This window comes from Mauremys mutica, chromosome 1 (genome assembly GCF_020497125.1).
Source record: "Mauremys mutica isolate MM-2020 ecotype Southern chromosome 1, ASM2049712v1, whole genome shotgun sequence".
Lineage (NCBI taxonomy): Eukaryota > Metazoa > Chordata > Testudines > Geoemydidae > Mauremys > Mauremys mutica.
This window is the reverse complement of record NC_059072.1, coordinates 99,640,818-99,664,892: the sequence shown is the minus strand read 5'-3', so window position 1 is coordinate 99,664,892 and position 24,075 is coordinate 99,640,818. Positions and strand designations below refer to the sequence as shown.

At 41.2% G+C, this 24,075-nt stretch overlaps 1 protein-coding gene across 2 annotated transcripts in view; it reads right to left on the bottom strand.

Annotated features, from left to right (window-relative positions):
- Positions 1–24,075, bottom strand: part of NUAK1 (NUAK family kinase 1) — a 59,070-nt gene that overhangs the window by 11,551 nt on the left and 23,444 nt on the right. For both annotated transcript variants that reach the window (XM_044996850.1, XM_044996859.1), the window contains exons 2-4: positions 17,979–18,099; positions 4,881–5,032; positions 3,203–3,268 (exon numbers count right to left, since the gene is read on the bottom strand). In XM_044996850.1, coding sequence (XP_044852785.1) covers positions 3,203–3,268; positions 4,881–5,032; positions 17,979–18,099 — 339 coding nt within the window. The remainder of the gene's footprint in view (positions 1–3,202; positions 3,269–4,880; positions 5,033–17,978; positions 18,100–24,075) is intronic.

Genomic DNA, 24,075 nt, shown 5'->3' with positions numbered 1-24,075 from the left:
AAACATTGATGCTTCCTGTTTGTTGTACTTCAGTCCATGACTCTTTCAAGTTTCCAGAGACTTTACTGGCTAATTAAACTCAAAAACTCAATTATCTCTATGCACACTGTTCATCTGCCTCATGACTTAAATTTAATCAGATCAAATTTAAGGATGGCTCCAAAGTTGGCAGGGTATCAAATAGAAAGGATAGAATAAAATGGCTAAGTGAATCCTTGAGCTCAGAGGGTAATTTCTAATAGATGAACTGTTCTTCACTTCCCATCCTAAAAGCACTGTAGGGTGCTACTCTACATTGTTCTGGTTTCTTATAATGACATGTTATTAGATGTTAGCTGTTAACATAGCGGATGAATAGTACAATTGTGTAATCTGCACTATATGTGTCACTAGTTATTTGAAAAGTTTATACTTTGCAACCCAGTGAACAAAGTGGTTCCTTTTTATATACATTTCTTACAACCGGTTAGTAAAATTTATGAAGGGCTTTGGGATCTACTGGCAAAATAAAAAAATATAAATATTAGTTCATGAGGATGGGCATCTTAGAAAGACAGAAAACAATAAGTCTCATCCCATTTTAGTAGATGTGTTTCCACTGAGCATTCAAAACCAGCCACCCCTTCCTAAAGCCCCAAACTGCACATTTCTCTCTTTCTGCATAAAGCATGTATAAATATTTTCAGAATCAGGGCCTGTGAGAGTCACTCAACTGAAAATAAATAATTTACAGCTCCAGATGTGTTTCCTTGCCAACACTGTTTATGAAACAGAAAAAAAAGGGGAAATAAAATCCTGTGTCACTAACATAGAAACCACAATAACAAATTCTAACCCCAAAGTATCAAGGCAAATAGCAGCAGTCTGTTTAATATCAAGTACTGGAAGTAGTTCTCAATGTGGTAGGTAAGGTACAAAAAACCCTCCCTCAGAGGAATCCAAATTCAAACACCATTGATAGTGGGATTGTGAAATATAAACCGTTTCCAAATCCCAATCCTTAAACCTCAAGAGCTTCTTTGTTTAAATATAGGCATCATGAGAAAGCAAGACAGCTTATAGCCACCTGTGTGTATTTCATGCCCATGCATATTTGCACATATAGAGATGTGCATTACTTTTAGCAAAGGAATGAGTGAGGAAGAACTGAAAATATGCAAAAGGCACACACACAGTAGGCTAAGCAGAATTTAATCCAACAAAGGGGGTCCTTGAGAAAACAGCCTATGAATACCCCAAGCTGTTCTTTACTGGGAGCTGTAGGAAATGTGCAATTATTAAAAGATTCATCAGCTACCAATATTTCTTCAGGTATTCTATGAACATAAGATTTATGTTAAAGTACCACTGCAGTATTTGACATATCTAGAGCCCCAGGGTGAAATCATGGCCACAAGTTTTTCCACTGATGCTGGTGGGGCTAGGCTTTCACCCCCATCCTGCAAACCCTTGCTCACAAGAGCAGTCCTGGCTCATACCCATCAAAGTCAACAGGATGCTTCATGTGAGTGAGGACTTGCAGGATCAGGCCCCTATTTACTTTCTGACTAGCATCTTTCAAAAATAGCACCAACCACTGTAGTATCTGAGAAAAAAGTCTGTGATTTTTGAAGTGCTTTGATCACGCTGAGTTTGGGTATTATTCACCTCTCACTGGGGTGTAAATCAGGATTAAGTCCCTTGAAATCAGAAGAGTTGAAGTGGTATAAAACAGACAGAGAGAGAATCAGGTCTTTTGTCTTGATGCAATTTCCTACAGGCTTGAGAAAATGACTGGTTTGCATGTGATGAACACAGCCCACTCCATTTAACAAATTCCCTAAATTCTTCTTCTTCTCTCAAGAAATCTGTGATTAGCTGGGAAGATAGTTGGGTACGTAATGCCGAAAGAGAGGCCGTCCTGCATGCAGAAGCCTGGACTACATGCAATGTCCTAGAAAGGCTATTTTTTGTTTTCAGTGCTATTAAAAGGGGCAGTGGGACTGCCAGCATTAGTGACACTATTGGCGCATAATGGGAGAGAGTGACTCTAGCACTACAACCCTGACGTTAACAACAAACATTCAAGTGTCGCATAGGATGTGCCCTCTGTAAAATGCTATTTTTAGAAACTGCATATTTATGTGTCTTTAATCCACCCGCTGATCCAACGTAGCTTCTGTCATCAGTTTTTCACAGATGGTACCTACCATATGTTATTGTCTATTTCCATTTCCATTGTGCATACATTTAAAATGAATAGGATCTCTTCAGTATGATGCACAAAAGACAGAGCAGGGAGCACGGTGGCTTTAAGTGGAGAGACAGGACAGAGAACTGACAAAGACAAAACTTGAGCTGTTGGGATAGTTGGCTGTGTAGATGGTTTCCTGATTTCTTCTTTTTCTTAATTAAGCTATAACGCACAACAGCCAGTTGGTAGTATCTATCATCTGCCTCTCTGTTTGTCCATAGATCTATACACTTAACCAATCTATGCTGCATCAGGAGGGGACAGTGACTGCATGCCTCATGAGTGTGAACTGCCAGCAAGCTGAAGGTGAAACAGATTCACCATCTAGGAACTTCACTAATCTCCCAGAACTACATTACTTATCTGTCTTATGGCTATTATTTAAAAAAAAAATAAGAAGAAGAAAGGAAAGAAGGTCATTCCCATGCTTTCACTGGGGATTACTGACATGGATATGACATCACTGATTGCCAGTCAGAAAGCTACATTTGTGTCTGGAGTTCTAAGGCCATTTCCTAATGAAGCACATGTGCTTTACTAGGTTTATTTTGAAACTCTATTTGCTTATTTTCCAGACGTGATCAAAAGGACATTCGGAGTGTTCTGTAGGAGGCACTTGAACCCTCTAGGCTAAGAAAGTTTTTTCGAGCCTTAGCAGCAGCCAGCAATAATACCATTTGTAATGTAAACTGTACCGCTTGAAACACTCTGCTGTCTTCCACTGGCAAATTAATATTGCTTTGAGAACTGAACCCCTTGGGTGGCGAGAACGGTTTCCCCCCAAAATTATCCAGAACTCCATTTTGCACTTCAGGCTAACCATACACAGTACTCTCTCTCCTCAACCTCCCACCCGCTCAGTTACTTGCCAGTTGCTGTTTCTATAATACTGGATCCTATCACACCTTGGCTAAAAATTGCTATGGAATTTGCAAATCCATTCAGAGAAGAGGACAGAAAGAACCTTACCTTAATGTTAAAATTGTCATCAAGAAGGATGTTTTCCAGTTTTAAATCCCTATGGACAACACCATTCTAAAATGAAAAACAAAAGGGGGGCGGGATATTGGACAGGTTAAAGAACTGAACCATCAGGGTGGTCTTTGTATCTACATTTCAGGGCTGAGTTTGCTGTCATAACACTCACGGCCCAGTGACTAGTGACAGGAGATGTATTAGTCACTTGCTGTGTGGTTAAGAGAAGAATGACTGGAATCTGTCCTCCCACAAAGCCTGTAAAACAGCAGGGGGATTCTTTTCGGAACTTAATTCCAACTCCTATCCTACCCCCACTGTGTGAAAGCAATATATTCTTCCCAGGCACCAGAAAACAGAATCTGTCAATGACATTAGTCCTTAGAAAAGCTCTAATTCCTCCAGTATGCATCCATTTGGGCAAGGGAGTTATAACCCTAAAAGACTGCTACTGCCTGCAAATGTTAGGGATGGAAATTAACAAGAAGGATTTAAGTCTCAGCATCTTATTCCTAAAGTTCTGAAAACTAACCCTGCCCAAAAGACTGTGATGGATTTTCTGTGCTGTGCACTGAGGACTTTGCAAACTTCCCTTACTTAGCAGTATTTAAAGAGAGATTAAAATGTTTTAAAATTCTAACAAAAAGGCTTCACTAGCTGCTTGTTGGCTTTAATCTGGTGCAAATTTTGGCTCTATACCTTCATGGCCCACAGGAGGAAGGATGGCCCAATGGTTGGGGCACTGGCCTGAGAGACCCAAGTTCAATTCCTTGTTCTGCTACAGACTGCCTGTGTGACCTTGGGCAAGTCACTTAACCTCTCTGTGCCTCAGTTCCCCATCTGTAAAAATGGGGGTGATAATGCTTCCCTGCCTCAATAGGTTCCGGAAAGGAGATGGGCACTCCTGAGATAAAAGCAACACCCATTAAAAATGTCATGAAATAACATCCCTGTGACTGCATCAGTCCCAGGGTATGTCAACAACCAGGGCCCGTAAGGGAAGATGAAGTGCCCATGAAGTTAATCAGCCTGATACTTGTTTTTCATGACTTAAATTGTCCTTCGGAAGCATGCCATGAAGGATAAAGACAACAACAAGGGGAATCCTGCTGATGCTCCTATTATATCTGGAGGAGTTACTTTTGGATAACTTAAATGACTCCATGACAGGTATTCTCACTTTCTTCCCCTCTCAAAAGAGTTCCCTTGTTTTGAAGTAGCACATTTACACCTCTGCTCTGCTTTTTTTAAATTGTATATACTGTACCTTATTCTTCTGTCAAAAATTGTTCTGAATTCAAATTACAGGAAAACTATCAATCCTTTTCTATGGACTGTGTCACTAACAGTGGTCTTTCTTCTACAGAAAGCTAGTGGAGTATTCTGTTACATAAGGAGACAATTTTCAAAGGCTCAAATGGGAGTTAGGCTTGGTGTAAGGGAGCTAGCTGGTGGAAATGAGCCCAGGTGAGGATATGGCCTTTAGTCTCTAAACATGGATGGTGAACTAGTGAAATATTTGCACTTGTGAGATCTTGCTGTACACTTACAATACTGCACCTGGACCCTCCCACTTCAGCAGCTGAACATTTTTACCTGACTGGTCCTTTTATGCATGAGAGTCACTGTTAAAGCCTCAAATAGTTACATTAACACCAAATGCTGTGCTCACCTTGTGACAGTAATGTACAGCAGAGACAATCTGCCGGAAGAAGTGTCTCGTCTCCCTCTCGCTCAGCCTCCGCCTCTCGCTGATGTAATCATACAACTCCCCTTTGCTTGCATACTCCATGATTATCACAATCTTATCTTTATTTTCAAACACTGCAGAGGCAATAAAAAAAGATAATAAACTGTTCAGTTGATAGATTTATAATTGACACTTAAAAGGGGGAAGAGACTAAAAATGATTTGGGGTATCTGATGCACCATCACTGGAGCATGGAGAGGTTTTCAATATACTGCCACCAACATGCTTGGCAAAGGTTTGGGCTAGTCAAGTGCATTGGTTCTAAACTTGAAGGTCACAACCCTAAGGGGATCATGAACAGGTCAAGGGAAGAAGGGTTGTAACTATCCTCACTGTCTCTACAGCTAACTGAGAGGGGGATCCTGGCACTGTAATATGGGGTCTGAACAAGACTACCAGTCTGAGCAAAGTACTAGAGCCAGGAACTCCTGAGTTCTAATCCCAGGTCTGACAATGGTTATATCCTTGTGAAACACACTTAGCCAGTCTGCAAGATTGGTATTGCACATCTTTTGAAGAACCTAAATTATCTGGCATGCTAAAGAAACGAGGCAGAACTGAAATGCAAGTGATGAGCTCACAGAACTACTTTCATGCCCGGACATCTTCCGTGAGCCAATACTGCACCAGATTCAATCCTTGGCTAAGTTATCTTTTCAAATGCTTATCCAAACAAATCATGTAACTCCAGGAGCTGCCTAGGGAGAGAGGCTGGTTCACAGGGCTAGGAGTCGGGAATTCCTGGCATTAGAATCCCAGCTCTGACCCTAAGTCTCATTGTGGCCTTGATCTTTTGCTTAGGGACAAATTCTCAACTCACGGGCACTGATGTAAATCCCAGAATAACTCCACTAAAGACAGAAGCAATACCCACCTCAGAGGGGTGTCATAAAGATTAGTTACTGCTTGTAGAGACACAGTGTAAAGCACTCATCATTACTATGATTATTCAAAAATACAGATAACTTAAGACACATAAAATAAGCATTAGTTAAACAATAATAAAGATTATGTCTGAGCTTTTTGCTGCAGGCATAATTAAAGGACCTGTGATAAAGGCAAAGGTGCTTAATGTTCTACACTTGTTCATATTATAAATCATTACTGCTACTAGGTATCATTTTGTTCAGTTAAAGCAAGCTTTTTCCCTACTCTTGCTATTGTGTACTCACAGTGCCATTGAATAGCCATTAAGATAAAAGGGCCTGATTCTGTTTCCCTGCACCATGTATCATCAATTACAGCAATGCAAAATGAGTGCAAAGCCATTCCGGTTTGTCAATGAAGAATCAGGCCCAAAGAGTTCTAGGGGTCATATCTTTAACCAGAGTTCTGCAAACAGGTTTCTATTTATTTCCAGTAGTAATACAGTCCAGACCCCTCCGTCACACTATCAATCTGTTGCCTTCCTGGTCTGAAAGAAGTCTTTTGTAACCATGACTCATAATATGCTTAGAGACTGTTGGATATGTGATTTTATAAATCAAACAATGCATAAATAACCAGTTAGGTCTTAAATGTGTCAAATTCATGAAAAATTATTTTACTGCCTATATTTACCATCAATATTTCATATGTTTGATGTTTTTCATTAGAATTGAAAACAGCCACGCTAGCACACATTTAAAGGCCACTTCAAAGGGGTTTTGAAGTTATACTGTTAACTTTTATTAGAGACATTACAGTAGTGAGCCAGGGCCCCATTGCACTAGGTGCTGTACAAACACAGACAGACAAAGACCTGGCCCTTGTCCTAAAGAGCTTGCCGTCACAAAGGAACACACCCTCCTCCACGTGTTTAAATCGGTGAAATCAATGGAACAATGCCAGTTTCCATCAGCTGAAGCTCTGGCCTTAAGGGTTTATGTATACTGTACAAATATTTTAATTTAACAATTGTATTACATATTTAGCATACAAGGGGAGTCTGGGATGTCTGCAGGGGGGTTCATTTCCTTACTGTTGCCTGTCCTTCTCCCAGGAGGAGGCTATCCCTCTGACTGACTTTACTATCACAATTCTAGGTATTATTAATTATTACTTAATTGTGTGAGCGCACTATTCTGAACTTCAGTGGGAGGGCTGGCTGCTCAGCACCTACAGTCCTCCCCACAACAGCTCTCACACATACAGTGTGTGTATGTGTATGTGTGGGGGGGGGTTGGCTATCAAATATTTGTGACTGCCTTGAAACTCAACATTCTGTAAAGGCAAATGCGCGGCCACTGATGATAACTCCAGAAAGCTTATCTTCATGGACATACAAGTTTACAAAGGACTAGATTGTGCCTTTAGTGATCAGCTCTATATTGGGTGTGAGTTAGGAGCTGACAGCCAGCCCTGGGAGTCACCAGAGGGATTCTGGCTGACTCAGCTAGGACTCCTCCTGGGGCCTTGGGAAAGGTGAAACAGGAGCTCTGCCACCCTTCAAAAGTGTCCCATGTGTGCTTCTCTCTAGGCACATCCAGCTCCTTTGGCTGGTACAGAACAGGCACATGGCCATGGTTCTGCTTTCACCCATTCTTCCCTGCCTCCTCTGGGTGAACGCCACCGATGCTAGGCTCAACCAATGCCTGTGCTCACCATCCTGCAACTGGGGGTTTGTGCCGCCTCTGTCTCTTGTGCACCTGTGCAGGGCCAACTGCAATCTGGCCCACAGTGTGTACTATCACACCTGTACATTCACAGCAGTACGTGACCTGACTGCTCCTTCAGAGCTCAATCCTGCAAGGTCCTGTGCTGTGTGCCATCGACTGCCACTGACTCCACTGGGAGTTCATGAAAAATAAACATTTAAACTAACAAAACAGGCCGTGACCAGTTTCAAATTGCCGCACTGCTTTGGCTGATACATAAAATTTCCTCTGACTCTGACAATCTACTGTACAGACAGGAAACACTGTACCTGGCTTGGATAAGCACAGTTCACTTTAGAAGGTATTGAATTTCCTTTTATTTCATACTATAGAGGCAACTTGCTGAGGCACGACCATGCTGGCAGTGAAACTTCCTCCAAAGTAACAAGGTTACTGGGAGTCTTCCAAACCAGGGCTATTCTGGACCTGCACAACTGGAATGTTGTCTTCCAACATGGCCATTAGTGTTTTAAGGAACATACTTCAGCTTTTGCAGCTCAGTGTGAAGCTGCAGCTCCCAACACACAGACAGTTTTTATTCTTGGGCTTTGTCTCTTGTCCCTTCACACCTTGTCATTAAATTCTACATGCCAAAGCCTCTCTGCGGTTCTTTCTAAATCCCCCTAAGCTTCAGCAAAATGGCTCTGATAAAAGGGAAAGGGAACTGCCAGATAAAATTGGCCACTGACTTGTCTGCTGGCCTTACAGTACCCCAACGCATAGACTCCTGCCAGTGATTACATCCTACATGCATCCTCATTAACAATAACCTTCGGAAACTGGAAGAGCTGTCTCTGGATGGATTATACTACAATATCCTCTCCAAGAATGATAGACTGATAGTCTCTGGAAAGGACTCAACATAATATGTGTTCTATACAAAAGCGTTCTGATGTGTTATTGATACAGCATTAATGAGTGCACCCATATCTCTAAGCACAGAGACAGTTGCTAACTAATCACTATTCAGCCCAGGAAGGGGGAAAAGGAATAATTCTTTACGCTTAGATAATACACTAAAAATACATGAATTCAACATTTTGAATCAGAAGTGAAGTCAGTTCACAAACAGCTATTGAACAGTTTACCAGGCTTTATTGTGTACTATATGTACAATTAAACTGGCCAAATTCACCACTGGTATAAGTGGGCCAAGATCCACTGATCTCCATGGAGTTTCACTCACAACAAAAGTGAATTCTGCCCATGCATGTGCAAGGATACAATGGGGCTTGATTAATCCCAATGAGTTTGCCACTTTTTTCTGACTAATAATATTGAATCTAACAGATTGTTGTGCAGATATGCTGCTTGCAGGCTAGCAGCTCTGAGTAGGGAGTGGTTTGTAGCTGCACTACCTCCAGGAAGCATTGTGGGTTTAGGATTAAGGTTTGTGAGCAGCCAGCTAGCATGTGTCTGGGGTATGCACAGGACTATGGTCCCTCTTCCACTCTGCTGTTCTTGGGGCGGCTTGCACTCCAAGGAGAGTTAGCAGACAGAATGCTGAGGCCAGAAGAATGTTAACCATGGCACAGGGGCACAAGTGGAAAGATTCCTTTTGCCTTTGGACACCCTCCACTCATGACTGAGGATGTCACAAAAGCTGTTTGATGCCATTAAACATGGTAACTTCCTGGTGTTCCATGGCTGATGATAGCATTCTTTTGATACATGGATTTACTGAAGTTGTGCCTTAGCAACTCAATCCTTTAAGTTTTGTCAAATTTTCCTTTATATTTAAAAATTTCTAATTCCATGACCAAATTTCCCTCTCGGCTAAAATTTGACATCCAGTTTGAGTCTTGGTCCAAGAATATTTTCCTACAATTACATAGAAGCATATACAGATGGTCTTTGGTTTGAGAAAGGCACGTTATTATTTATATAACTTTTTAAATGTTTTCTATTCTCCTCTAACAAACAGAGCTTATCTTTTAAAAGCTAAATTTAGAAAATACTAAATCTCAACTATGTATTTTTGCCTTTGGGGGGAAAAACATATTGGATCCAATCAGTATATGAGCATTTCAACACCTAGCATCCTGGATTCACTGCACTGTCTTCTGAAGGATGCACTGATGCGTATTATTTATCTCCATGAAGGAGACTTTTCATAGGGACATTACCCTTTGACTTACACTGACACTGCGGAAGCTCTCTCAGCATACCCAATACTGAATGAGCACAGAATAGGCAGCAGTACCTCTCTGCACTGTGGCATCAGTACAACAAGGACTCCCCACTGCAACACAGAGGAAACCCTTCAAGCACAGATTCCTTGGCATACAGACCTTTCCATCCCACCTGGGACATCCTTGCATGCATCCTTGGCCCCATACCCACCACATCCTTACTCACACCTCAGCCCCTCACATCCTTATTCTCTCCCTGCATGCAGATGTCAATTCTCTAATTTCTACATAAAAATTAATACCAGTTTTAGAACAATCACCAACACATATCACCCATTTGTATAAATTCTCCTGAACGTTACAGAAAAGCATAGCACCTCCTTGGCCCCATACCCCATTTGCAGTCTGCCACTGTATTTTATTGCTTACATACACCAATACACAGTCCTGTACAGTGTAATGAAAGCCACACCTACCCTACATTAATCACCAAAACATCTGAGCACATACCCAATAAACAGGGGTGTACAATGGTTGCACAGGATGAGGATGGAGATGGTGGTAGAAAGGACATAGCTAGATTGAGAAGGGGAAGTAATGAGCGGAATGGAAATGCATGGCTTTGTTGCTGATTTCCTTACTTTCTGGGGTTCACATGAGTGGGATATGCAATCTGAACTCAGAGACAAGGAGTCCAACATTAAACATTCACTGAAAGTAGTGTTTGTATGGGAATATCTATCTATTTACATGTATCTTCACACATGATACAACATAATCTGTGTGTGTGTGTGACGCACAGACATGCACCAAATGTAATTTTAGAAATATATGCCCCAAGAAAATAATGTGATTGTGAGTTGGGGGAAGAGAGGAGGGCATTAACTAAATGCTGGATTTATTTACTGCAAATAATAATGAGGTAATAAATACGCTACCCTGTTAACACCTGGGCTGTGACTTGCAAGCTGATGATGGACTGATTGCCTCTGCATAGCTCCTGTGAATGTTTGGTGCACATTGTGTTTTCACTGTGTTTGATTTATTATCTGCCACCCTCTGCCATTCTGAAGCTCACTCCACTTCTGAAGTGCTTCTGCACTTCTGCTGCAGCTGGCAATTTCAAGGAAGCGGGTTTAGCCAGGACAGATTGCTCCAGGAACTCTCCATGGCTCGCTAATGAGGAGGCCAGTTCATGAAAGGCTGCCCTGGACTGCTCCTCAACTGCTGATGAGGGTCATGGAGTTTGAAAGGTTATTTATGCATAACAGCAGGGGGACAGCTACGCATAAGTCCCTTGAGGGAAACAATGCAAGCAGTGCAAGTTAATCAAGAGCAAGATACAGAAAGTTGTCAATATCAACAGTTGTTATAGGACAGAAAGAAGAAATACTTGTTAGAACCTGTTTATCATTTTTATTTTTGAGACACTGACTTTGCATGTATTTAGTTCCAACACCTTGTATGCTGGGTGATGTTGGGAGAGATGTAGCAAGGCCCCAGGAAGTGGTGGAGGGAGCGCCACAGTAGGTGAGGGAAAGGGCCACGGTAATGTATCGGGAGGTGGAGGGAGCACTGCAGTAACGTATAAGGAGGGCGGGGGGAAATGCTACAGTAATGTATCAGAAGGGGGGTGGGAGCACTACAGTAATGTATCAGAAGGGGGGTGGGAACACTGCAGTAACATATCAGGAGAGAGAAGCTATGTATCGGGAGGTGGAGGGAGTGCTGCAGTAATGTATCAGGAGGTGAGGAGAATTATTTTTCACTGAGCTATACATTTGTTTCAGTCTTCCCACTCCAAAGAGCCTTTCCTAAAAGTAAGAGCAGAACTGTGCACAACCAGCAAAAGGTGCTTATGTTCAAATACTCAAGTATGTGTTGCAGCTTCTCGTTCTCTCTTTTTTAATTTTCCTGTTAATTCTAAGGAAAAGGTTTGTTTGTTAAAAAGAAAGCTCCACATTTCTGGGCAGATAATTGAAACCAAATTCCTTGGCTTGGGAGTTAATTGAAGAATACAAACGTACAACTGGACATATACTTAACTTCTCACTACCAAAGATATATTTGAGCTGAAGTATATTTTGTAACATCAAGAATTGTTCTCCATCACACTCTGTACTGCTATAGTAATAATTCCTGGATATAATCTTTCTACTTAACTAAATTTAGAGGGCTTGAAATGATGAACTCAGCTTCTATTCAGAGCTTTACAACTCCCAGATAGGACTGGCAGTGCAGAGACCTCTTTCTGCTCAGAGCACTGGGAGTCTATTATACCCAAAGTGTGCAATATTCCCCTCTAGGAACACAAGAGTTACACTTCCACAGAAACCGTATGGGCTAAATTCTGCTATTGGATGAACACACTTCATTATCCATTTAAAGAAATGGGCGTTACACAAAAGTGTACCTGAGGGTAGTATGTGAAACACATATGAATATGCCTTTGCAAAGACTGGTCAAAAAGATTCAGTGATGTTGTGGACATCTTTTTATTAAGATAGTTTCCTTGTACTTGTTTGATACCTAATTTCAAAAAATACCCGGATCCCTTTGTTTCTGTGTTTCCAGAATGCTAATTCAGACTGGGCAGGGGTTGGTTTGTTTGTTTGTTTGTTTGTTTGTTTAAATGGACTACCTCCTCATGGGCTGATTCCTTTTGTTTTATATGTAACCCTGGAGTAAGAATTTTAGTTTGTTGGTTTAAGGGGGCAGCCAATCTCCCTTCCACTGGAACCATTTGAATTCTCCTCATGCCTTTGCTCTCTATCAGAGCAATCTCCTAAATTAGTTCCAGTATGTTGACATTCCTTCCATCTGGTGTCTTTCCATTCCACGGTATTTTTATTACTCTCTTAACAGCCACAGACAGAAGTACCTTTCCTCCGCTATAAAGTGCTCTTTTATTAAAGGTCAGCCAAATCAAAAGAACTAGCAAGTTTATCTTTAATTTTAGGCACACAGGCTGGAATAACCTTTTCATTCAATAAAATCATTTAAAGCCCAGTTAGCACACTCATGTTATAAAGGACAAATGATTCCTCAGAAAGACACTTGAATAATGGGAAATAACTTCTTCCTAAGAATTATAACCTAACATATCTCATCAGTTCATGACTCTTTGGAAAAACAATGTGTAGCTCTTTGTTCCAAAGCCCCAAATCAGTATCTTCAAGATGTTATTTACTAGTTTATTGCTATATAATTTTTAAAAATAAAGTACATAGTAGGCTTGGGTAGCCTTCCTCTTTCAGGGTCCAATTCAGCAAAGAATTTATGCACATGTTTAACTTTAAACATAAGCTTAATTACCATTGAAGTCAATGGGATTTAAAGCATATGCTTTAAAGTTAAGCATGTTTTAAACTGCTTTCCTAAATCACAGCTGCATACAGTGGAAATGCAATGCATTTCTTCTTAAATTAAAGGAATGTAGTTAAGATCCTGTGATAATCGTTTTAAATCAGTCTGTGGGTTAAAAATTAATCCCCACTGAGTGGATTAAATCAAAATGAGAACCATACTCCTTGCTGATATCCATTTTCTGTATACATGGATGAGGAAACAGAATTTGATGTTTCACCATTTAAAAAGAAGCTGAGAAAAATGTGAGAATCACTAATCAGCCATAACGTTTAATCTCTCTGTTACACTATTTTATCCCAATTTTGCCCGAGTGAAGAACAGACTTGCTAATTACATTTTTAAATTATGATTGCTTTGTAACCTCAGACAAGCAAGCATATGCCATGAGGTGGCAGTTAGAAATTTGTTTTTATTTTTTAAATGTAATGTAGCTTGAGATCATGTCAGAATGTGATTTTAAATTCCCAGTGTTCTCAGGAACCTGAGGGTTCATCTCACAAGTGGTGGTGTTTAGGTGTTAACCCATACTGAATGCAAGGAAATTCATGTGGGTGGAGTATGATAACCTAGGAGTTAAGTTTGTTTATACTTGTTTCATTACTAATCACTAGACTATAGAAAATTTGCTTTATATTCTTGGATGTTATCAAAAGAAAACAATGGAAATAATATACTTGAAGGTCAAAAAGCTATATAAATAGAGGAAGCCAATTAGCAATGTGGTTAAATGGTGTCACCATTGAAATACTTTCCCTTGGTTAAATTTTAAAAAGAAAAAAAATCTCAGCTTTCTAGTTTTTATCATTCATGTTAAGCGCCCAATCCCACATGTGCTTCACACTGCAGGACACCTATTGACTTCACTGAGTTCTCCACACAGAGGCTCGCATGATCAGGCACTCAGGTCCATTTTGATTCTGTCTGTAAAAATGCAGGGTGGAATTGACTGACAATGACTGAAAACTAACCGATCATTTTCTGTTACTGTTGCAGAAGCACGATATAAAATGTTAGATTTAACATGTATTTGTAAATAAAACAACTATTATAACTAGGCAAAATACACCGTCTTTGTAAATATATGTTAGATTTAAAAGGTTTTACATTGAAGTTAAAAGGTTTAAAAGAACTAAACTAATTTCCTGATTAGCAAAGGAAGGAAATCTAATTCAAGTCAGTTTACATTTGTAATTTACACTTTGTGGGATGTGTGAAGAATCTTTTTATTCTCTTTTTTATTAATCAATAAAATGCAATTGCAAAGACCTAAGGAAATGTGTTTTAAGGGAAATGCAGTTTTAGTACTGTGATGTTTTAAAGGAGCTTGACCCTTCAAGGTGCTGAGTGCCTTGGCTCCAACCCAGCAAAGCACTTAATACATGTTTTACTTTATATGCAGGAGTAATAATGCTATTGACTTCAATAGGCTTTGTATTGGGCTCATAATATTATATTTCAGTAGGGAAAATCTTTGTTAAATGATTTCCACAGTGTTTGCAAACAATGTGTTTACTTTTTTTAAAGTAACTTGTCCTTTTCATAAATGGAGGAACTTCTCTGTATTTACTGAAACCTGGGACAACACCCAGGACACGCAATGGAAACTCTTACACAAACACTGTACTTCACCACATAGAGACCCATGGGCCTGATCCTGTGCATCCATGTGTATAACTTTACACCCATGAACAGTGTTACACATGTGTAAGTGTTTACAGGATTGGGCCCTGTAGGCTCCCCATGTTTTAACTTTTATAAAATAAAGTATTGCCAGATGGGATGTTTTTTGCAGTCAGGCTACCAATGGAATAATATGTTTACTCTCAAAGGCTTTAGCTACCAAGTCCGGGAGTTTGCAAGGGGGGGGGGAAAGGGTGGAGGGCTTTGCTTTCTGAGTTAAAATTTATGCCCTGAAATCAGAACACTTCTGGCAAAGTCAGCTTCATCTATTCAGACCTTTTCAAGGAATTTAAAGTCACTCGAAAGAACACTTCCCTTCCAGCTGCACTCTAAAGACTGCCAATTACAGTCTTGCTTGAGAGGATGGAATTTCTTCTGACTCAGAACTGGAGGTCTACCTCTTGCAAATAGTGCATGAGATAAATTCATTTTGATTTGGGTACAAAAAGTATCATTAAACCAGAAAGCCTGTTTACGTGCATTTGGATTTGCTTAGCATTAAAAACCAATGGCTTATGTTTACACTGAGTTGACAAATTCAGAGGTTAATCACCTTTAGCCAACAAGGTCAAGAGGATACCAAAACATGGATCCCATTTCAGGAAAACATGTGTTTGTAAGTACAATTCAAAGATCTTTTAAATCTTCCGGACAGAGAGAGCAGTACTCATTCTAGCCAGACTCAGTGCAGCCCTGCACCTCTGCTTATGGATTTTAGGGAGTTTGATGGCAGTTCAAATCTCTTCTTGAATACCCACAGCAAAAGATAAATTATAAATAGACAACAGAGAACTAAAAATAAACTTTATATATAACAATAACTATAATCATGTTTATGGCTCATTCATGAAGATGGCTTTGTAATCTAGGCCCTGCTGCAGCAAGCTACAGTACCTGCCTAATCTCAAACATGGAAGTAGTCCCATTAACTTCTTTGGAACTACCTCTTATTCTTAAAGTGAGGCACATGAAGAGGTATCTTTCTGAATTGGAATCCTAATAATTCTGCAGTATGTAACTATTCCCCTGGTGAATATGGCTATGTCTCAGCTGGTCTGCCCTGCACTTCAATACCCATGGTATGATGTTGGCTGTTGGAGAATATTTCTTTTGGCCTCCTGGAGTTGGTGAAGCTACAGCTGCCATGCCTCTGTTCCCAGTGCCACATGATTGATTTTATAATGGATAGGATCACACTGTCCATCTGAATTCCCATTGCCCATCTCCACAGGCCATGACTGAAATACAGATACACCTCTACCTCGATATAATGCTGTCCTCGGGAGCCAAAAAATCTTACCGTGTTATATCAAACTTGCTTTGATCCACTAGAGTACGCAGCCCCACCCCCCTGGAGCACTGCTTTACCGCGTTATATCCGAATTCATGTTATATCGGGTCGTGTTATATGGGGGTAGAGGTGTAATTATTTTGTTTCAATAACAGAGTAGCTATTTCACCAGGGATAGAAGCAAACGGTAATGTAATGAACACCCTGAAAACCTCTAAAGACCAGAGGAAAGCTGCCTTCAGCTTCCATGTAGAAAAGAATCACTCATGCTTAAGGAATCACAACAGAATAAACAGCATGGAATCTCACTGACGGTAACATTATCATGTGCCATATGCACTTTCACTGGGAGGGAAGGAGTGAAAAACCCTGAACTAAAAACCTGTCTTGGTTCTGCTGTGGGAAGGGATCATCTTCAGCTAGAGTCAAGGAACTGAGGGTTGTGGGGGAAGGTTTTGCTTCAAGGTAACTTTAAGTTATTTTCTATTTTTTTTTAATCTTTCTAACTCTTTAAAATATTTTAACTCAGTAAAATTATTTAAAGCAGAGCAGGGGACATAAGAAGGCCACTTGGTCAAAGCACTGTAGCATACCTAATTTTTTTAGTTCCAGTGCACACTGGAAATAACTTTTGCTCCATTTGCAACCCACATGCTGACACAGCATCCCTCCCCTTTTCTGTTCCCAGATCCTGTTATGTGTTTATTCCATAAAAAGACAGATGAATTCATCTCCTTTCAAGTAAAAGAACATGCTTTTGAATAACTCAATATGTGATATTGTAACATTATTCCAGGCCAGACCTTGTTTCAATCAGTCAGATCAACTCTCAGAATGGAGTTGCCATATACCTATCATCGCCTAGCGTGTACAGTGGGTGTGTAGAGTTAATACTTAGGGCCAAATTCAGGTGCCTCTTCCCAATATAAGCATGTGAGAAAAGAAGAGTGACTAAGTGGGGCAAAGCTCCCTCAACACCTTTGGAGTTTGCACTTTACAGGTCCTCTGTGGCTCCATTCCTACTCAGGACCAGAGAGCATGTACACTTCCTAACCTGTTTAGGTCTGGGCAGGACGTCACAGCCTAAGGAAGGGAGGAGGAGGAGCTTCCGCTAGAGGCCACTATTCTATTTTTTAAAAAGCCTCCCCAGAGTCAGTAGCAGCCCTGGAGCCAGGAACTATCAGCTGGAGAAAGCTACTAGCCCCACGCGGAAGGGAGCTAAGGAGCAGGAATGCAGAGCACAAGGGAAGGAGTTGGGACTGGACTGGGAGACAGGAGTGATGAGCTAGTGACTGGGTTGGGAGCAAGGGTTGGGAAGTCAGTGGGAAGCTGAACCTTGGATTCAGGGAGGAACGGGGCCTGGGAAGACAGCCAGCAAGAGGGGCTGGCGGCAATGAAGGAAACAGGTTGTGGGGAGACTGAGACTTTCCAGGTGGGCTCCAGGGAAGTTAAAGCAATGAACTATGTGGGGAATGTTTGGGGGATTCAAAGAGTTTAAGACCAGAAGGGATGATCAGATCATCTAGTTTGACTCCCTATGTGGTTGAGGGACATGAACTGAAATTGATTTTATATTGGTGGTGGGGAGGAAATGAATTGGAGTGGGAGGGGGGAAATGAAATTGATGTTCTGGTTTGGGACAGGGAGGACTGGATGGTTTGTGTGACAGCTCTCCTCACACTCAGACAGAAGCATTTCAGCCACACATTAACAACTTCCCCCATGCAAGGAATTCCTGTGGTTGCTAGAGAAGTGGTGTACATTTGCAAAGTGGAGTATGATTTGAAGGGGAATTGGTGCTCAAAACTGTCTCTCTACTAAGAGATGGTATAAGACCTAATCTAAAAGCGTATGAAAACTAGGTCTGAGACAACAAATAGTACAGATGGTGAAAAGAATCGCAGCCACTAACCTTCAAATATAGTGATGATATGAGGATGGCTGAGGGATGACATGATTTCAATCTCCCGTCTGATGTGAACCATATCTTGTTCATCCTTAATTTTGTCCTTACGAATGGATTTTATTGCAACCTATAAATTCAGGAAATCGAGCATTACTCTTGGAACTGAACAGATGCAAATAATCTATTAGGAGTGTTCAGAAAATAAATACAGATGTCAGATGCTGGCAGAATGTGGAATGACCAAAACAAAGTTTTAAAATACATACCCCATGCCCCCTCCACTTCATTACAACACTGCACATACACTCTCATTACTGTAGTGAATCACATTAAGTTTTGAGACTTTTATTTGTATGGCCTTATCCTTCAAAAAAGGGTGGGTGTTTTCAAAAGGACTCGGAGTTGGCATAAATCTGAAGTCAATGGTAAAGCCCCCCATTGATTTCAATGAGAACAGCATTTGGCCAGAGTTGATTGTTTTTGACAATCTCACACAAAAGCTTTAGCCCATTCCCATTAGAAATCCTATTAGTTTTTCAGAGAAAGATGCTGAAATTTTAGGGTACCGATAACAAAATATATTGGACCAAGAGGGAGAGATAGCTCAGTGGTATGAGCATTGGCCGGCTAAACCCAGGGTTATGAGTTCAATCCTTGAGGGGGCCATCTGGGGCAAAAATCAGTACTTGGTCCTGCTAGTGACTCAATGACCTTTCAAGGTCCCTTCCAGTTCTAGGAGACAGAATAGCTCCATTAATTTAATTTTTTTTATTAAGCTCACACAATGAGCACAATATTAATACAAGTTATTACATGATGAGCTACAATACACGTCCTAAGTCCTGAGCAGGCCTAAGTAAAAAAATAAAGAAATCCTTAATATATGCAGCCACTGCCTTGAAAATTGCTCTTGTATAAATCCTGTACTTTCATGTCCTATACAGCACTTATGCAATCACTCCAAAACCATATCCTTCCTGCATCCTTCCTCAATCAGCCACCTTTCACAAGCACATCGTGTGACTGGGTATCTTTCCAAAAAGCAGGGTGGGAACAGAGGAAGTGATAGGCAAACTTGCAGCACAAATTCAGATTCAAAAAGGCCTTGCAAATGTGTGAGTTGCCTGTGAAAGAGAGGACTTATATGAGCAAGCTCATAAATAATTGCTGAGGTCAGATCATGCTACAGAAGAAAAGCATAAATCAACAATGGGAAGACCCTGATAGGGGGAATGTGCAATTTGAATGACAGCAAATGGCAACACTGACTTTATGATCACGGATCCTTGTGCCCTGGCTTTAAAAAAAAAGCCATTTGGGGTATGTAATAAATTACCAGCTAGTTTAAAATCAAACATTAGCCTTTTGTTTAACATCATTATCCTCCAATGCTCTTCCAATGACCTTGTTCCTACTATGGAGACCACCCTTTTGTGGATGAATAACACTTTCGTTATTCCACAAGCTTATTATAACATGGAACTTTCCTGAGAAAACATTTTGCCTTGTGAAAAAGTATTTGGGTTTACAGTGTTCCAGTCTATTGTGAAACACTGTTTGCGTGCATCAATAATTGCAAATGACATTATTGGTGCCTTTTTAATTATTATAATGTGTAGCATCAATGACATTGGCAGGAAAGGGAAAAATATAAAAGAATATTAACATGAACTGTACTTAAATGGGAACTACAGATTGGGAAGGCATTCCTATTCGGCAAAAACTTAAGCACATGCTTAACTTTAAACTTAAACCTAAATCTCTCTGAAGTCAATAGGACTTAAACTCATGCTTAACTTTAAGCATGTGTTTAAATGCTATCCTGATTCAGGACCTGAGTGAACAACAGAACACAGCAGGCAGTAAAGGATGAGTGGAGTCATATATCTAAAAGCTAAACAATTCTTTTCTGCTTCTTGACCCAAACATTTGGGATAGAAGTTTAAAAAGTAACAGTGCGATGCAATGTTTTCATCTAGGATTCACACCTTTCTAGTAAAGGTAACAAGAAAAAGTCCTCATCAGAGGAATTCCAAGCAGAGGGCTAACGCAGCTAACACTAGCAGACAACGCATGATTTTTCTCTCTTTCCATTTTTCTGCACTTGGATAGGCTGTAAGTGCATACCTTGTTTACAAGGAGGATGTGGGTGGCTCTTGGAGCAGCACATGCATTCCTGAAAGTAAATTTAGACATGGGTAAAAACATGCCTTTTATTGTAAGACAGCCTTGCACTTGGCTCTCAAGAAGAATTTAAGAAGGATTTTATTGTCAAGCATATAACAGGTAGCAAATTCTTCACCATCCTGGGTCAGGAAAGGAATAATGGCATCCAGGAGAGCATGACAGCCTGCCAGCATCCTAACTCTATACTTGATAAACAGGAAAATTAGCTCTCATAAGCAGTTTTTATTTTAAACATGAAGTATATACTTTTTATATGAAAAATACACAACAGTGATTCACATTATAGGACTGGAAGGGACCTCAAGATGTCATCTAGTCCAGTCCCCTGCATTCATGGCAGCACGAAGGGTATGTCTTCACTACTGGCCAGATCGGCAGGCAGCGATCGATCCAGCGGGGATTGATTTATCACATCTAGTCTAGACACGATAAATTGATCCCCAAGTGCTCTTCTGTCGACTCCTGTACTCCAGCTCGGTGAGAGGCGCAGACAGAGTTGACAGGGGAGCGGCAGCAGTGGACTCACCGTAGTGAAGACACCGCAGTAAGTAGATCTAAGTAAGTCGACTTCAGCTATGTTATTCACATAGCTGAAGTTGCGTAACTTAGGGTACATCCATACTACCTGCCCGGATCGGCGGGTAGCAATCGACTTCTTGGAGTTCGATATATCGCGTCTCATCTAGACGCTATATATCGAACTCTGAACGCGCTCCCATCGACTCCGGAACTCCACCACCGCGAACGGCGGTGGCGGAGTCGACGGGGGAGCCGCGGACGTCGATCCCGCGCCATGAGGACGGGTAAGTAGTTCAAACTAAAGTAGTTCGACTTCAGCTACGCTATTCGCGTAGCTGAAGTTGCATACCTTAGTTCGACCCCCGCCCCCACCAGTGTAGACCAGGCCTTAGATTGACACACACTCCGCAGTGTAGACCAAGCCTAAGTATTATGGCTGCATATAGACATTAAAATGTATCTTTGAACTTGCCTTGGAATACAATCTTTGAACTTGCCTTGGAGATGTGTTGCCTGTGGCTAAGTTTTTCATAAGCACCTAAGTGACTCAGAAGCCTAAATCCAATTTCCAAAAGAGTCTTAGGCACTGAGGAGCCTGTCTCATTGAATATCACTTTCTTTCTTTCCTAAGTACTTGTCACTTTTGAAAATGGGAATGGATAGACTCAACATCACAAAGACTAGCAATCCTGTCGGCAATCTCATATTAAAGACCAAGTATTGGGCCTGGATACTGATCTTTCCCCCACAGAGGTGGTACCCAAGTCTAGACTGCACACTTCAGACTTACAGTGTTCAGAAGGTTATATTGGAATCCATGGTGTTGCTTTTTTGTGGATAGAGGAAACTTCACTCTCCAAAACTGTCACTTTCACCAGTACCAAATTCACACAGATAGGGTCAGATCGTCAGCTAGTATGAACTGGCACAGTTCCACTGACATGAAAGAATCAGCACAGATGAGGATCTCGCCCAACATCTTTCGGTTGTATTGTTTTTGAAGTATTTTATTGAAACATGTTCAATGGTTTCTCTTAGGTGCCATGAGGGCATTTTAGGAAATTATTGTACATGTCACTGCTTGTTATAGTATCAAAATGTAAAACAAGTCTCTTCTAACTACTCTAAATGCTGCTAATGGATTTCTGTTTATGACATTTATTTTATACAAAAATACGTTCAGGAGAAAAGCAGCCTTTCTAAAATGTGTTTACTCTTTTAGCACTAGAGGTATTGTAGGCTTCATTTGTCAGAATCTTAATTATGACACTGATGCCAGAGACTGTACATGAGGAACCTGAACAATTTAGACCTAAGAAGTTATCTTAATTGAAAAATACATTTTAAAAAGCACTAATTTGTTCATCCTGCAGGTGCCCTTCTTTGAAAGCAGCAGATCTGTTCTGTTCATCAACACAACATATTAAGTGTCAAAGTACATGAAATTTGGTAGGATAAAATACAATATGCATTTTATGCCAACCTTATCAACAGCTCATGACAACCCAGTTCCAGATCTGACTGCAGAGGAAGTGTGATTAGTCCCTATGGTAATCCCAGAAAATAGTACATGATTCTTACCACTTTTTCTTTGTGTTTTGCTGATTTTAAAACACCTCTAGCTTTATATCTCAGAATATGTAATTATGGTATTTTTGGTAACTTTACTAGCAGAGCAGTTTAGTTTTTCCCAGCCTCCTGAATGGATGAGATGCGTTGGGTAACTAAGAACCCTAGTTGCAGACAGAATAACATACCTGGTTCATAATAGAGAGATAAGTCTTTCATTCCTATGTTACAGGTTCAAGATCAATAGAGACAAAGGCCCTGATCTTGCAAACACTTAAGCATATGGTCAGGGCTGTCCCTAGGCGAGTGCGGGGCCCGGGGCGGAAGTGACGAATCTGTCACTTCCAGGACTGACCTGTCACTTCTGGGACCGACTGCACCGCCCAATAGCACCGGCCCATGGGGCTCCCCCAAAGCGTGGGTCTGGAGCGGTCGCCCCAATTCGCCATACCCAAGCGACGGCTCTGCATATAGTTAACTTTATGCACGTAAGTGGTCTCACTGACTTTAGTGGAACTACTCACACGTGCAAAGTTAAGCATGTGCATTTTCAGAACTGGGTCCAAAAGTACTTGCCCACAAGATGGCTTCTTTGGGGACCACAATAGGACGATTTGGTCTCAGTTAATTTCCTAGACAGGTGTCCATTGCACATGTGCACACAAAAGGATCACAAGTAGCACTAACTATAATCTTTGTCAGGCCTGGTCTACACTAAGGGGGGGGGTCGAACTAAGGTACGCGACTTCAGCTACGCGAATAGCGTAGCTGAAGTCGAAGTACCTTAGTTTGGGCTACTCACCAGTCCAGATGCCGCGGGAATGAAGTCCGCGGCTCCAAGGTCGACTCCGCCACTGCCGTTCGCGGTGGTGGAGTTCCGGAGTCGACCGGAGCGCGTGGGGAGTTCGAACTATCGCGTCTTGATTAGACGCGATAGTTCAAACTCCGAGAAGTCGAACTCTCCGCGTCGACCCGCGCGGTAAGTATAGACCTAGCCTCAGTCACATACTGAGGCCAAGGATTATATGGGCATAGAATATGAACTTCCCTTTCAGTCCTACAATTGGTCAGGATTGAGTTCATTCGTGGGGAGGAGCTGGGAAAATCTCCACTCCCCTCTTCTGAGGATAGCCAGAAGTAAACAGAGTAAATCCTGCACTCTTCAGAAACACAAAGTAACAACAGAGACAAAAACATCTAAGCAACAGTGAACCTTTTTCCAGGGAAGTAGCTAACTCCAGTCTTAAGAGTTAATAATTTGCCCACTACCTGCTGATCTACTGACAGGAAAAGAAAATGTACCTAAAAGTATAACTTTAAAGTAGAAACTTCTGCACTGTGGAAGTCTAAAGTAGAAACTTCTGCACTGTGGAGGTCCACCCACTCTGACTCAGTTCAGTGATGTGCAATGTTAAGAGTTAAGCAGCATGGGTAGGTGCATTTGGAAATGAAGCTTTCAGTTAAAAAAAATCCCACACCACCACACTTTACTGTTTAAACATTTTGGGCTAGATTGTCACTAACCCTCACATGGCCCTGCAGGGCAATACGGTCTCAACAGTCCAGTGCAATTGTGCCACCGGTGATCATATCATGACACTGGGTCCTGTCACCCATTGTTCCCCCTCCAATAAACACACAGGCAAAAGTGGGGCAGAGCTGTGGAGGCACTCCTCCATGCAATGACTAGCAGAGTTGGATGGGCATGAAGTGCGGGGAAGTAAGTTACTCCCTTTGCAGGGCTACAATAAATTACCTGTCTGACTTTGCTGGAAAGAGGATTTATACTCGTTCTCTGGGCCTGCCTGGAGGGATGGTGGAGAATTTC